The sequence below is a fragment of the Bos javanicus genome, chromosome 24, assembly GCF_032452875.1.
Source record: "Bos javanicus breed banteng chromosome 24, ARS-OSU_banteng_1.0, whole genome shotgun sequence".
Lineage (NCBI taxonomy): Eukaryota > Metazoa > Chordata > Mammalia > Artiodactyla > Bovidae > Bos > Bos javanicus.
In genome coordinates, this window is record NC_083891.1 from 42,716,061 (window position 1) to 42,728,582 (window position 12,522).

Below are 12,522 nucleotides of genomic sequence, written 5' to 3' on the forward strand. Positions count from 1 at the left end.
AGAACTGGAAGAAATCTTAAAGATGATCTCTCGCAAATTCACGAGTGCAGAATGTCAAGGTCTCTGGTTCTCTGGACAGTTTTCTTTCCCATTTGTGTCAGATGCCAGATTCTCAGCTGGTGCAGAATTGCAGAGATCAGCAGTGCCTTTGAGATCTGTTATTTTGTGGAAACATGAGTCCCCTAATCCCTCCAGAAATGCACCAAGGGTGTCGTGTTTCCTCATAGCTATTGTTTCCTCTCGCAGAGGCTGCATGGTCCTTCTGAGGACACCCTCAGCCTGTTGTGGGTGCCTGGTACATGTGTCACTTAGTTAATTACAAACAGCCCACTTAGTACCTGGGGATCCTGGGCCCCGCCCCCAGCCTGCTCCCCATCCTCCTCCCCACCCCCTGGCAGTCTTCAGGACAGAAGAGCCTGGCGGGCTACAGTCCATGGCGTCGTGAAGAGCTGGACACAGAGTGACTGAGCATGCACTCACTGTTCATCTTTATCTGCTATGGTCCTTTGTATACATGCATTATAAATTGTATTGATATCCACGACCCTGGGGACCCTCGCCAGTGTGGAGACTTGGGGGCTTGGCTCCCAGGCGCCTTTTCATGGGGCTGCACATGTTCTCCTAAGAAGGCTCAGCCCTTGTTTCTAGAAAGTGGCTGCAGTTCTGTTCAGCCAGCCCCACCCCTCCCCTGCTGTAAGTCAGGAGTCTGGGGCCTTGCAGGGTCTGGGAGCTGGGGTGCAGCTCAGCCCAATAGCACTGTCCTCGGGGCTCCTGTCCCGAGGGCCCATTCTTGCCACCATAGCCAGCCTCATGCCGGTGACCCGGACACCCCCCGCCCCATGTTCAGAACCCGTGCCCCCTCCCCAGCAGCTGGTGATGCCTTGTACCAGTGGGTGTCCTCAAGCCTGCACGGCCTCCTGTTCCCTGCCATGTTCTCCTGTCGGGGCCTTTTGGCACCTGGCAGTCTAGTCACAATGCTGCTGGATCTGCACCCTTGAGTTCAGGTCCTGTCCTGGTGCCCGGAGCCAAGGACTCCCAAGCCTTCCCCCGGCAGCACTTCACAGGCCAGTCCTCAACCTCTCGCCAAGTCTGTTCTCCCTGTGCCACCCCCACCTTCTGGTTTTATCTTCCCACCACTCTCTCACCACCCCCTCCTGCCCCACCCCTCACAGGCACATCCTCACCCACTTCCTCCACTTGTTGGCCACGTGTTCCAGCAGCTGCCCAGAAAGACTGCCCTGTCCCCGGGGAACAGGGTACAGTGGCCAGAGCAAAGGAGCCCTCCCACCCCACCAGGCCGGAACCCGGGCCCTCCGATACTAGAATCCACTATCAAATGTTGTCTTAGGATTCCTTGTTAGGCTCCTCTATTATATCCTACACTAAAGTTTCCCCAAATACATATGTATCTAATTCTGTGGGAATGCAGCAAACACCCTTTTACAGACGTTTGCTTTAATCTCTTCCCAAAAGTAGGCCTTCTTCTTCCTCTTTGCCTCTCAGCACGTAAAGCAGACAGGACTCAGAGTGACTAAGAGACCAAGAATAATACCTCCAGGTGTTGCATAAGCAAGTTGACACCACGGAGAACTCTGGGGAGACAACTTGACAGAGCCTGTCTGGAAGTAAAGACCAAAGTCGTGATTCTTTAGTGTCTTACCCCTAATGAAAATACATAATTATTTTATCTCTGTTCCCACACAAATAAGTTTCTCCCATGAGTCTCTTTGGCATACTTCAAGTGCACGAGAATTAGGATTTTAGAGAGAGAATCTCAAATATAAGAGTGGGAGTATTGTGAACGAGAAAAATCAAAAGCTAAGAAATTAATTTTATGGGAAAGAATACTTTAAGGAAAATTATATGTTCCCATCACAATGAGGTAGATTTATTTAACTGTACTGTGGGTCATGGATCTTACTGCTAAAACTTTATGCTTATCAGTTTTGTGAGACTATAATTTTGAAACAAAAGGTAGAGAGTCCTTAGGCAAATCTTACTGGACATTTTCTTTGTTTGGCTGCATCAGGTCTTAGTTGTGGTTTGCAGGCTTAGTTGCTCTGCAGTATGTGAGATCTGAGTTCCTGAACCAGGGGTTGAACCTATGTCCCCTGCTTTGGAAGGAGGATTCTTAACCACTGGACCACCAGGGAAGTCCCTTACTATATCTTTAAAAAAAAAAAAACCTTTATGTGAGACAGCAAAAAAGACACAGATGTATAGAACAATCTTTTGGACTCTGTGGGAGAGGGAGAGGGTGGGATGATTTGGTAGAATGGCATTGAAACATGTATAATATCATATAAGAAACAAATCACCAGTCCAGGTTCGATGCAGGATACAGGATGCTTGGGGCTGGTGCACTGGGATGACCCAGAGGGATGGTATGGGGAGGGAGGTGGGAGGGGGGTTCAGGATTGGGAACACGTGTATACCCGTGGCAGATTCATGTTGATGTATGGCAAAACCAATACAATATTGTAAAGTAATTAGCCTCCAATTAAAATAAATAAATTTTAAAAATTAAGAATAGAAAAAAATAAATAAATAAACCTTTAAACCAAGTGCAGCCTGGCCACTGTGGTTAGCAAAGCCCCCTTTGGCTCAGTCACTCTGCACTTTGGAACCACAGGGAGTTCTGATTCTGCCCCAGACCTTGTGAGTCATGCTTCAGGGAAAAAGAGGCTAAAACTACATGGGTAATTCTGTGCTCAGCTACACAGGAAGGAAGTGAAAGCCTCTGGAAGTCATATATGAAATTAACAAGGTTGTAGGATACAGGATCAAATATAGAAATTAACTGTATTTCTTTCTGTATTTCTTTGTACTAACCATGAATAATTCCAAAAATGATTTTTTAAAAAGAATACACCTTTGAAATAACACCAAAAATCTACTTAGGCAAAAAATCTAACAAACGATGTGGAAAATGTGGTACACTGAAAACTAGGAAACATTACTGAGAGAAAATAAGACATAAATAAACAGATATAGCACATTCATGGATAGAAAGTTCATTACTATTAAGATAGCATTCTCCCCAAAGTAGCCTAGAAACACAGTGCAACTCCAGCCAGGGTACCAGCAGCTTTTCTCTAGAAACTGACAGGCCCATTCTCAGATGTATGTGGAAACTCAGAAGACCAAGAATATTTTACTCTTATAAAGAAAATAAAACAGTAATAAGACATACAACTCAATTTTTAATGGGAAAAATATTTGAACAAATACTTCAAAAATAAGACATGCAAGTGGGCAGCCATCACGTGAAAAGATGTCCACCATCACTGGTCATTGGGGAGATGCAAACTAAAGCCACAGCCAGATGCCAGCATGCACCCATTCAGTTCAGTTCAGTTCAGTTCAGTCGCTCAGTCGTGTCCGACTCTTTGCGACCCCATAAATCGCAGCACGCCAGGCCTCCCTGTCCATCACCAACCCCCGGACTTCACTCAGACTCACATCCATCAAGTCAGTGATGCCATCCAGCCATCTCATCCTCTGTCGTCCCCTTCTCCTCCTGCCCCCAATCCCTCCCAGCATCAGAGTCTTTTCCAGTGAGTCAACTCTTCGCATGAGGTGGCCAAAGTACTGGAGTTTCAGCTTTAGCATCATTCCTTCCAAAGAAATCCCAGGGCTGATCTCCTTCAGAATGGACTGGTTGGATCTCCTTGCAGTCCAAGGGACTCTCAAGAGTCTTCTCCAAGATTTGGGAAGATTTGGGAGAATGGCATTGAAACATGTATAATATCATGTATGAAACGAGTTGCCAGTCCAGATTCCATGGACGGTACTGGATGCTTGGGGCTGGTGCACTGGGACGACCCAGAGGGAGGGGAGGGGAGGGAGGAGGGAGGAGGGTTCAGGATGGGGAACACGGGTATACCTGTGGCGGATTCATTTCGATATTTGGCAAAACTAATACAATATTGTAAAGTTTAAAAATAAAATCAAATTAAAAAAAAAAAAGAAAAAAAAACAAAGAGTCTTCTCCAACACCACAGTTCAAAAGCATCAATTCTTTGGCGCTCAGCTTTCTTCACAGTCCAACTCTCACATCCATACATGACCACTGGAAAAACCATAGCCTTGACTAGACGGACCTTTGTTGGCAAAGTAATCTCTCTGCCTTTCAATATGCTATCTAGGTTGGTCATAACTTTTCTTCCAAGGAGCAAGCGCCTTTTAATTTCATGGCTGCAGTCACCATCTGCAGTGATTTTGGAGCCCCAAAAAATAAAGTCTGACACTGTTTCCACTGTTTCCCCATCTATTTCCCATAAAGTGATGGGACCAGATGCCATGATCTTCGTTTTCTGAATGTTGAGTTTTAAGCCAACTTTTTCACTATCCTCTTTCACCTTCATCAAGAGGCTTTTTAGTTCCTCTTCACTTTCTGCCATAAGGGTGGTGTCATCTGCATATCTGAGGTTATTGATATTTCTCCTGGCAATCTTGATTCCAGCTTGTGCTTCTTCCAGCCCAGCATTTCTCATGATGTACTGTGCATATAAGTTAAATAAGCAGGGTGACAATATACAGCCTTGATGTACTCCTTTTCTTATTTGGAACCGGTCTGTTGTTCCATGTCCAGTTCTAACTGTTGCTTCCTGACCTGCATACAGATTTCTCAAGAGGCAGATCAGGTGCTCTGGTATTCCCATCTCTTTCAGAATTTTCCACAGTTTATTGTGATCACACAGTCAAAGGCTTTGGCATAGTCAATAAAGCAGAAATAGATGTTTTTTCTGGAACTCTCTTGCTTTTTCGATGATCCAGCAGATGTTGGCAATTTGATCTCTGGTTCCTCTGCCTTTTCTAAAACCTTCTTGAACATCTGGAAGTTCACAGTTCACATATTGCTGAAACCTGGCTTGGAGAATTTTGAGCATTACTTTGCTAGTGTGTGAGAAGAGTGCAATTGTGCTGTAGTTTGAGCATTCTTTGGCATTGCCTTTCTTCGGGATTGGAATGAAAACTGACCTTTTCCAGTCCTGTGGCCACTGCTGAGTTTTCCAAATTTTCTGGCATATTGAGTGCAACACTTTCACAGCATCATCTTTCAGGATTTGAAATAGCTCAACTGGAATTCCATCACCTCCACTAGCTTTGTTTGTAGTGATGCTTCCTAAGGCCCACTTGACTTCACATTCCAGGGTGTCTGGCTCTAGGTGAGCGATCACACCATCGTGATTATCTGGGTCATGAAGATCTTTTTTGTACAGTTCTTCTGTGTATTCTTGCCACCTCTTCTTAATATCTTCTGCTTCTGTTAGGTCCATACCATTTATCGAGCCCATCTTTGCATGAAATGTTCCCTTGGTATCTCTAATTTTCTTGAAGAGATCTCTAGTCTTTCCCATTCTGTTGTTTTCCTCTATTTCTTTGCATTGATCGCTGAGGAAAGCTTTCTTATCTCTTCTTGCTATTCTTTGGAACTCTGCATTGAGATGCTTGTATCTTTCCTTTTCTCCTTTGCTTTTTGCTTCTCTTCTTTTCACAGCTATTTGTAAGGCCTCCCCAGACAGCCATTTTGCTTTTTTACATTTCCTGTACAATGTCACAAACCTCATTCCATAGTTCATCAGGCACTCTATCTATCAGATCTAGTCCCTTAAATCTATTTCTCACTTCTGCTGTATAATCATAAGGGATTTGATTTAGGTCATACCTGAATGGTCTAGTGGTTTTCCCTACTTTCTTCAATTTAAGTCTGAATTTGGCAATAAGGAGTTCATGATCTGAGCCACAGTCAGCTCCTGGTCTTGTTTTTGTTGACTGTATAGAGCTTCTCCATCTTTGGCTGCAAAGAATATAATCAATCTGATTTCGGTGTTGACCATCTGGTGATGTCCAAGTGTAGAGTCTTCTCTTGTGTTGTTGGAAGAGGGTGTTTGCTATGACCAGTGCATTTTCTTGGCTGCTGCTGCTGCTGCTAAGTCGCTGCAGTCGTGTCCGACTCTGTGCGACCCCATAGACGGCAGCCCACCAGGCTGTCCCGTCCCTGGGATTCTCCAGGCAAGAACACTGGAGTGGGTTGCCATTTCCTTCTCCAGTGCATGAAAGTGAAAAGTGAAAGTGAAGTCGCTCAGTCATGTCTGACTCTTAGCGACCCCATGGACCGCAGCCCACCAGGCTCTTCCGTCCCAGGGATTCTCCAGGCAAGAGTACTTGGAGTGGGGTGCCATTGCCTTCTCCGATTTTCTTGGCAAAACTCTATTAATCTTTGCCCTGCTTCATTCTGTATTCCAAGGCTAAATTTGCCTGTTACTCCAGGTGTTTCTTGACTTCCTACTTTTGCATTCCAGTCCCCTATAATGAAAAGGACATCTTTTTTGGGTGTTAGTTCTAAAAGGTCTTGTAGGTCTTCATAGAACCGTTCAACTTCAGCTTCTTCAGCATTATTGGTTGGGGCATAGACTTGGATTACTGTGATATTGAATGGTTTGCCTTGGAAATGAAGAGAAATCATTCTGTCATTTTTGAGATTGCATCCAAGTACTGCATTTTGAACTCTTTTGTTGACCATGATGGCTTCATGACTTCACTTATATTAAGTTTCTAGAAAAGGCAAAACTATATAGAGACTGAAGTAGATTGTCAGTTGTCTGAGACTGGGGTGGGGATGGGGGAGGTGGCATGGAGGTGGTAGAGAGGCTCTGAGACCTGGCTGCATTGGTGGGTGTGTGACTGGATAACTACATGGGTGAATTTTAGGGCATATAAAGTAAACCTCCAAAGGCTGCTAGAAATGATTCTAAGAATAAAGCAGGCTGTCCAAGGTGGGGGGTCAGGGGAAGGCAAGTGTGGTATTTATTGTAAACGTGGGTTTGCTGTCAGTGGTCTCCAGCCATGAGGAGCTGCTATAGGCGGGGAAACAGGAAGCTGGCCCAGCCCACTGAGCTGCTTCTAGATGCAGGCAGACACCTCCTCATCACGGGGCTCAGACAAGTGTGAAGGATCCATGATCCTTCCCATTTTGTCGTCTGTAGAACGGGAGCTGCATCACCTGCAAGGCGGGACATTTGAGACTCAAAATGAGCCCTCGGCCTGGAGCCCCTGAGAACCTTGCCTGAGACACACGAGGCCCCAGGAGGGGCCAGGTGACCCCACCTTACGTTTGGTTTCTTCCTGTGGTTTTTTTGCCCACAGAGGCTGTGTTTCATGCTGGGAAACACACAAGCTTAGGGATCCCTGATTATTGTTAATACTTTGGTTTTTTCTGGGTTTTCATTGCAACGTGTGGGCTTTCTCTAGTTGTGGAGCATGGGCTTAGTTGCCCCACAGCATGTGAGATCTTAACTCCCCGACAAGGGCTTGAACCTGTATCTCCTGCATTGGAAGGCAGATTCTTAACCACTGAACCATCAGGGAGGTCCCCTTTAGCGTGGTTTCTGAATGCTGTTTCTAAATAGAATTTGAGGTATCCTGTATTCACTTAGACCTGAGGATGGACAGAGATTATAAATAACCAGCCCTGACAGATCCCACACACACTTTCAACTTGACATCCACCAGATATCTGAAAAGAGAAATGACAGAAGCCTATTAGATCACCCTGCTTTCTGAGGGGTAAAACTGAGTAGGTGCATTTTAGATGAATCAGACTCAAACCTGAGCTTCAGAAAATTCCATTTAAACGGCTACTCACCTGAAACAAACTGCCTGTTTCTAAGGCCCACTTGATGGTGTGATGATCACTGTCCACTCCGTTACCATGGACGGTTCCGTTAATCATTTATTTTGCTTCAATGTGGGCTTCCCTTGTGGCTCAGCTGTTGAAGAATCTGCCTATAATGCAGGAGACCTGGGTTCGACCCCTGGGTTGGGAAGAATCCCCAAAGTCCAGGAGAATTCCATGGACTGTATAGTCCACGGGGTCACAAAGAGTCGGACACAACTGAGCAACTTTCACTTTCACTTTTGCTTCAACGAGTTCCATAAAAGATTTGGTGCCACTCACAAGGTTATAACACAAATTAATTTAAAAAATGAAGTATGGCAGAAGGGAACTAGGAGCAGGAAAGCAAGTAACGTGAAGCAGACTGAAGTAGGTGCCCAGAGCATAAGGCAAGGTCTACATACAAGCTCGGACCCATGCCCAGACAGGGTTTCTGAGCTTCTGTGCCATCAACTCAGTGATATAAGTGAAGAAGAGTCACAGGATCCCAGAGGATTAAAAATTAATAATAATATTGAAACAGCAATTGCCCGAGAGATGCAAAAAACTATTCCTGACACTAAAATTAAAGAGGGCTCTTTTCCATAAGTCATCCTAGGAATAACATTTTTCACTCCACCCATCGAAGGTTTCCACCAGCCTCAGGACAGGGCACGGAATGTGGGAGCAGGCCCACTTGAGATCCGGGTGCCCTCCAGACCCCTGGACCACATTCAGCTCACCAGACAAGAAGTATTTTTGACTTGATTTTTATTTCCAAAATGAAAAATGTATTTTAAGAGTTAGTGTAACCAGAAAGTTGTTTTATTGTATTAGAAAAGTCATGCAAGGATTTTTTTTTACATTTCTTGTTGGCATACATCTATTTCTATTTTAAAGCAATAATGAAGAATTTAAAAGCAAAAAAAAGAAGTTACTCACCTGAGAATTCCAAGCTAGCTTTGAGTATACTTTATATCTACAAAGAAGTGTAAACAGCAGAACCAGAAGGCAGGGGCTGTGCTAGGAAATGGAGAAGTTGGGTATTTAATATTTTCAGTTTAAATTTTGATTTCAACATCAAGATTATGCTGTAACAATTTAAAGCCTTACTTTAGGTTTAATTTGGTATCAGTGTCATTTTTATTTTCTATAACACAACTAAAACTTCTTTGAATAAGAGTAGCATAAATCTCCATGTATTTCAGTTGCTAAATATGTGAAGATCACAAGGTGATTCTCATATTCTGTAATACAGAAAAAATAGGAAGTATGACTTAGTAATGTTCTCTTTATGCTCTCAGTTTCTCTCAACTCCCAGATGTCAAAAACAAGGACACTTCACTGTGAATCACCCTTTCTTTTTAGACACACACACACAACACTGAAATTATTTTTATTTAGTATTGTTCATTTTAGTTGCTAAGGGAGGCATACTAAAGTTACTCCTCATATTTACTTTCCAGTTGTCTTAGCAAATGTAGGAGGATTCTAGCCAGGCTCTGGACAAATGTTTGCTTGCAGCTCAAGAAGCTGCAGTGGTTCATGATGTCACAGAATCATTTCTTTACTGGTTTGTATATTTTTATTTGAGGTTGTGGTATTGTGGCTATATCCCTGAAGGAGGGCATGGCAACCCACTCGAGTATTCTTGCCTGGAAAATCCCACGGACAGAGAAGCCTGGTGGGCTATGGTCCTAGGGTCGCAAAGAGTCGGACACAACTGAATCAGCTTAGCACGCACGCACATTATGGCTATGATTTCTAAACCTTTATCTTTTAGAAATAACGTTGAAATAAAACAATGGTGTAAGAGAGCGGCTATAAAATAATCAAGGTGAGAGAGAAGGCCTGAGATACAGATAAAGAGACCGGCCACACGATGAGTGTGGAATCTGCCCGTGGGTAGTGAGTGCTCTGCGGCAGTCTCTCTGCTTCTGTGTGACAATTTCCCTGATGGAAAGGTAAATAAGTCACAGCCACAGCCACCCTGGAATTTTCCACAAAGGTCTGAGAACTCCTTAAAGAGTAAATGTGGAGACTCCTGGGCACCTGGCCTTGGTCTTGCCTAAGGTCTTGTTCCCCAAGGAGGAAGATGAAACAGATAGAAGTTGCCCCTGTCTTCTTGGTGTCGGCCACAGTGTCTGCTGTAAGGTCACAGCATCTGCTATAAGGTCACAGCGTCTGCTGTAAGGTCACGGCAACCAGGTTCCTACCTCTCTGCTGTTGTCAGCATCACCCCAAGAACCGTGCATTTTGTTCCTTGGACCGAGCACCCCTCTGTGACTCTGCCTCCAAGGCTTCTGTTCAGACTATTAAAGAAAAACTTCACTTACATCACTAAGTTGATGGCACAGAAGCTCAGAAACCCTGTCTGGGCACAGGTCCGAGCTTGTGTGTAGACCTTGCCTTATGCTCTGGGCACCTACTTCAGTCTGCTTCACATCACTCACTTTCCTGCTCCTAGTTCCCTTCTGCCATACTTTGTTTTTTTAATTAATCCTGTTTTTAATCCTGACCCTTGTTAAAGACAGGAAGGAACTTTGTTCCAGGACCACTGCACGAGAGGTTGCAGTGGGGGAAAGGGGGCACTCAAATTCCAGCATCACCGAGACAGTGGCATCACTGCCTGCCAGGACTGGCAGATGATAACACAAGAGAGCGTTTCTCTTTAAACGTGTGTGTGTGTGTGTGTGTGTGTGTGTGTGTCCTTGTTTGGCTCTTAGAAAGAAGTTTTTAAGGAAACCCACAGACAGACCCCTTCTCTGGAGAGATGGGAGCAGCCCTGGAGGGTTCCAGAAGGAAGAGTCAGTTCAGGGGGCAGGATAAAAGCTAAGGGTCCAGCTCCTTTCCTTCACATGGATGCTGTCCACTCCTGTCCCCCATGGACAGTATGGATTTGTTGTTGATGCCAACAGGCAGGCAGACACGATAGACACAAAGACTCATGGCGTAAGCTTAAACATTGTTCCTTACATTAGGAGTCAGGATAAGACATACTAGAATCTGGTGATGCTCGCACTTAGGGCCCCCACTTCCCTTCCCTGGTTCTGGACCTAATTTGTACCTGTAATTCTATGTTTCCTTTTTCCTAGAGGGCCTAAAACTTCTAGAAGTGTTAGGCCCCTCAGAACTGGGATCCACCCTTGTATGGAACTGTGAATCTCTAAAAAATGTGCCAACTCAGTTTTTTTGGTTTTTTTTTTCCCCCTGCAAAGAACCTGTGCTGTTTCTTAGGAAGCATGGCCTCAGCTGCTTCCTGGAGGGTTTGCCCCAGACCCTCCCCTGCAGATCGAAGGTGGAAGTCAGTGCTTCCTGGTGTGGGAAGGGATATAAATATTCTAACAAAGAGTTTCTTGAAAATTTACATAACTTCTTTTATATTTAGCTGCTAATGTATAGTCATTTGCTGCCATAGCGCTGCTCATTTAAAATGGGTAATTTTGGAAATACAGGTTCACAGAGTCATCTTTACCCAGACGGCCAGCTTCCCGCTTCAGAGGCTGCTGGTGCCATAATGGATGGGCTTGAATGAAAATTCCCGGTTCATGCTTACCTCAGAGTTTCTTAAAAGACCAGAAGACAATAAATCACTATCCCCAAAGATTATAATTTTAAAAGTTTCTTTCTCATGTACCTAATGCTTCTGGGCAGAACATAACTCACCTGGTCAGTCATGTCTGTTCATGATCGTGGCTTCATTCTCACCTAGAAAATTAAAAATGAAAGTGTTGGTCACTCGGTCGTGTCCAACCCTTTGCAACCCCATGGACTGTAGCTCACCAGGCTACTCTGTCCATGGAATTCTCCGGGCAAGAATACTGGAGTGGGTTGCCATTTCCTTCTCTAGGGGAACCTCCCAACCCAGGGATTGAATCCAGATCTCCTGCATTACAGGCAGATTCTTTACCATTTGAGCCACGAGGGAAGCAGCTAAAACAGACCTTGCCATTATAACAAGTGTGTTTTTTCATGGCTGAAGTGGCCATTCTGCTAGTCAAGTCGCTGAGTCTTAAGAACGGTAAACTCTTAGTGGAATGGATAGTTGATGAATGTCATTAATTTTGGACTTATCACTTCCGCTTTGGGAACTCTCTGGGACTATGAGCGTGTTTGACGTAGATTGAGGAATAAGGCCTTCCACCCTGTGCGGAGCCGACCTACCCTGCAGATGGTTTTGGCATTTTCTTTTTCCTTTTAACTTTTAGAAGGTGGGTGGCACATGTTTTCTTACTCATAACTTTTTCAAATTTCAGGAATTCTTCGATCATGTGAAGAAGCTCTGGGATGATGAAGGTGTGAAGGCCTGCTTCGAGCGGTCCAACGAGTACCAGCTCATCGACTGCGCCCAATAGTGAGTCTGCCCACGAGGCCCAGCCCAGGGTGGGCACTCCCACCGCACTGCCCCTCGGAGTCCAGCTCTCCCACCCCATGCAGCAAGTGGCATCACCTGGATATGTGATGACCCAGACTTGTCAGGTCATTCTGGCTGCTGCTTAGAGGGTAGAACGGAGGCAATAGAGATCCGTGGGTGCTTCAGGGCAGATGGTGGGCTTAGAGGTGAGCCTTGGTCCATGGGGACAGAGCCATGCAGCAGATTGGATGAGAGAGGTGGAGAAAAGAGGGGGTCAGGGTGACCACAGGTGCGTCATGATGCTATTATTCAGATGGAGACCAGGGAGATGTCGTTAGTGGAGGACAGGACGCCATCTGGCTCCAGTTTGGAGAAGCCAAGCTGAGATACCAGAGCAGAGACAGAGATGGAGCAAGTGGCTGGATGTAGGAGCTGGTGTTAGATGAGAGGAAGCGACCCAGGTGTGGACGGTGCCTGCCCACTGATGACTGTAGAGCCTGGACAAGAT

At 45.1% G+C, this 12,522-nt stretch overlaps 1 protein-coding gene across 2 annotated transcripts in view; it reads left to right on the forward strand.

Annotated features, from left to right (window-relative positions):
* GNAL (G protein subunit alpha L) overlaps positions 1-12,522 on the forward strand; it is a 76,064-nt gene that overhangs the window by 43,786 nt on the left and 19,756 nt on the right. For both annotated transcript variants that reach the window (XM_061399958.1, XM_061399957.1), the window contains one exon: positions 11,917-12,014. In XM_061399958.1, coding sequence (XP_061255942.1) covers positions 11,917-12,014 — 98 coding nt within the window. The remainder of the gene's footprint in view (positions 1-11,916; positions 12,015-12,522) is intronic.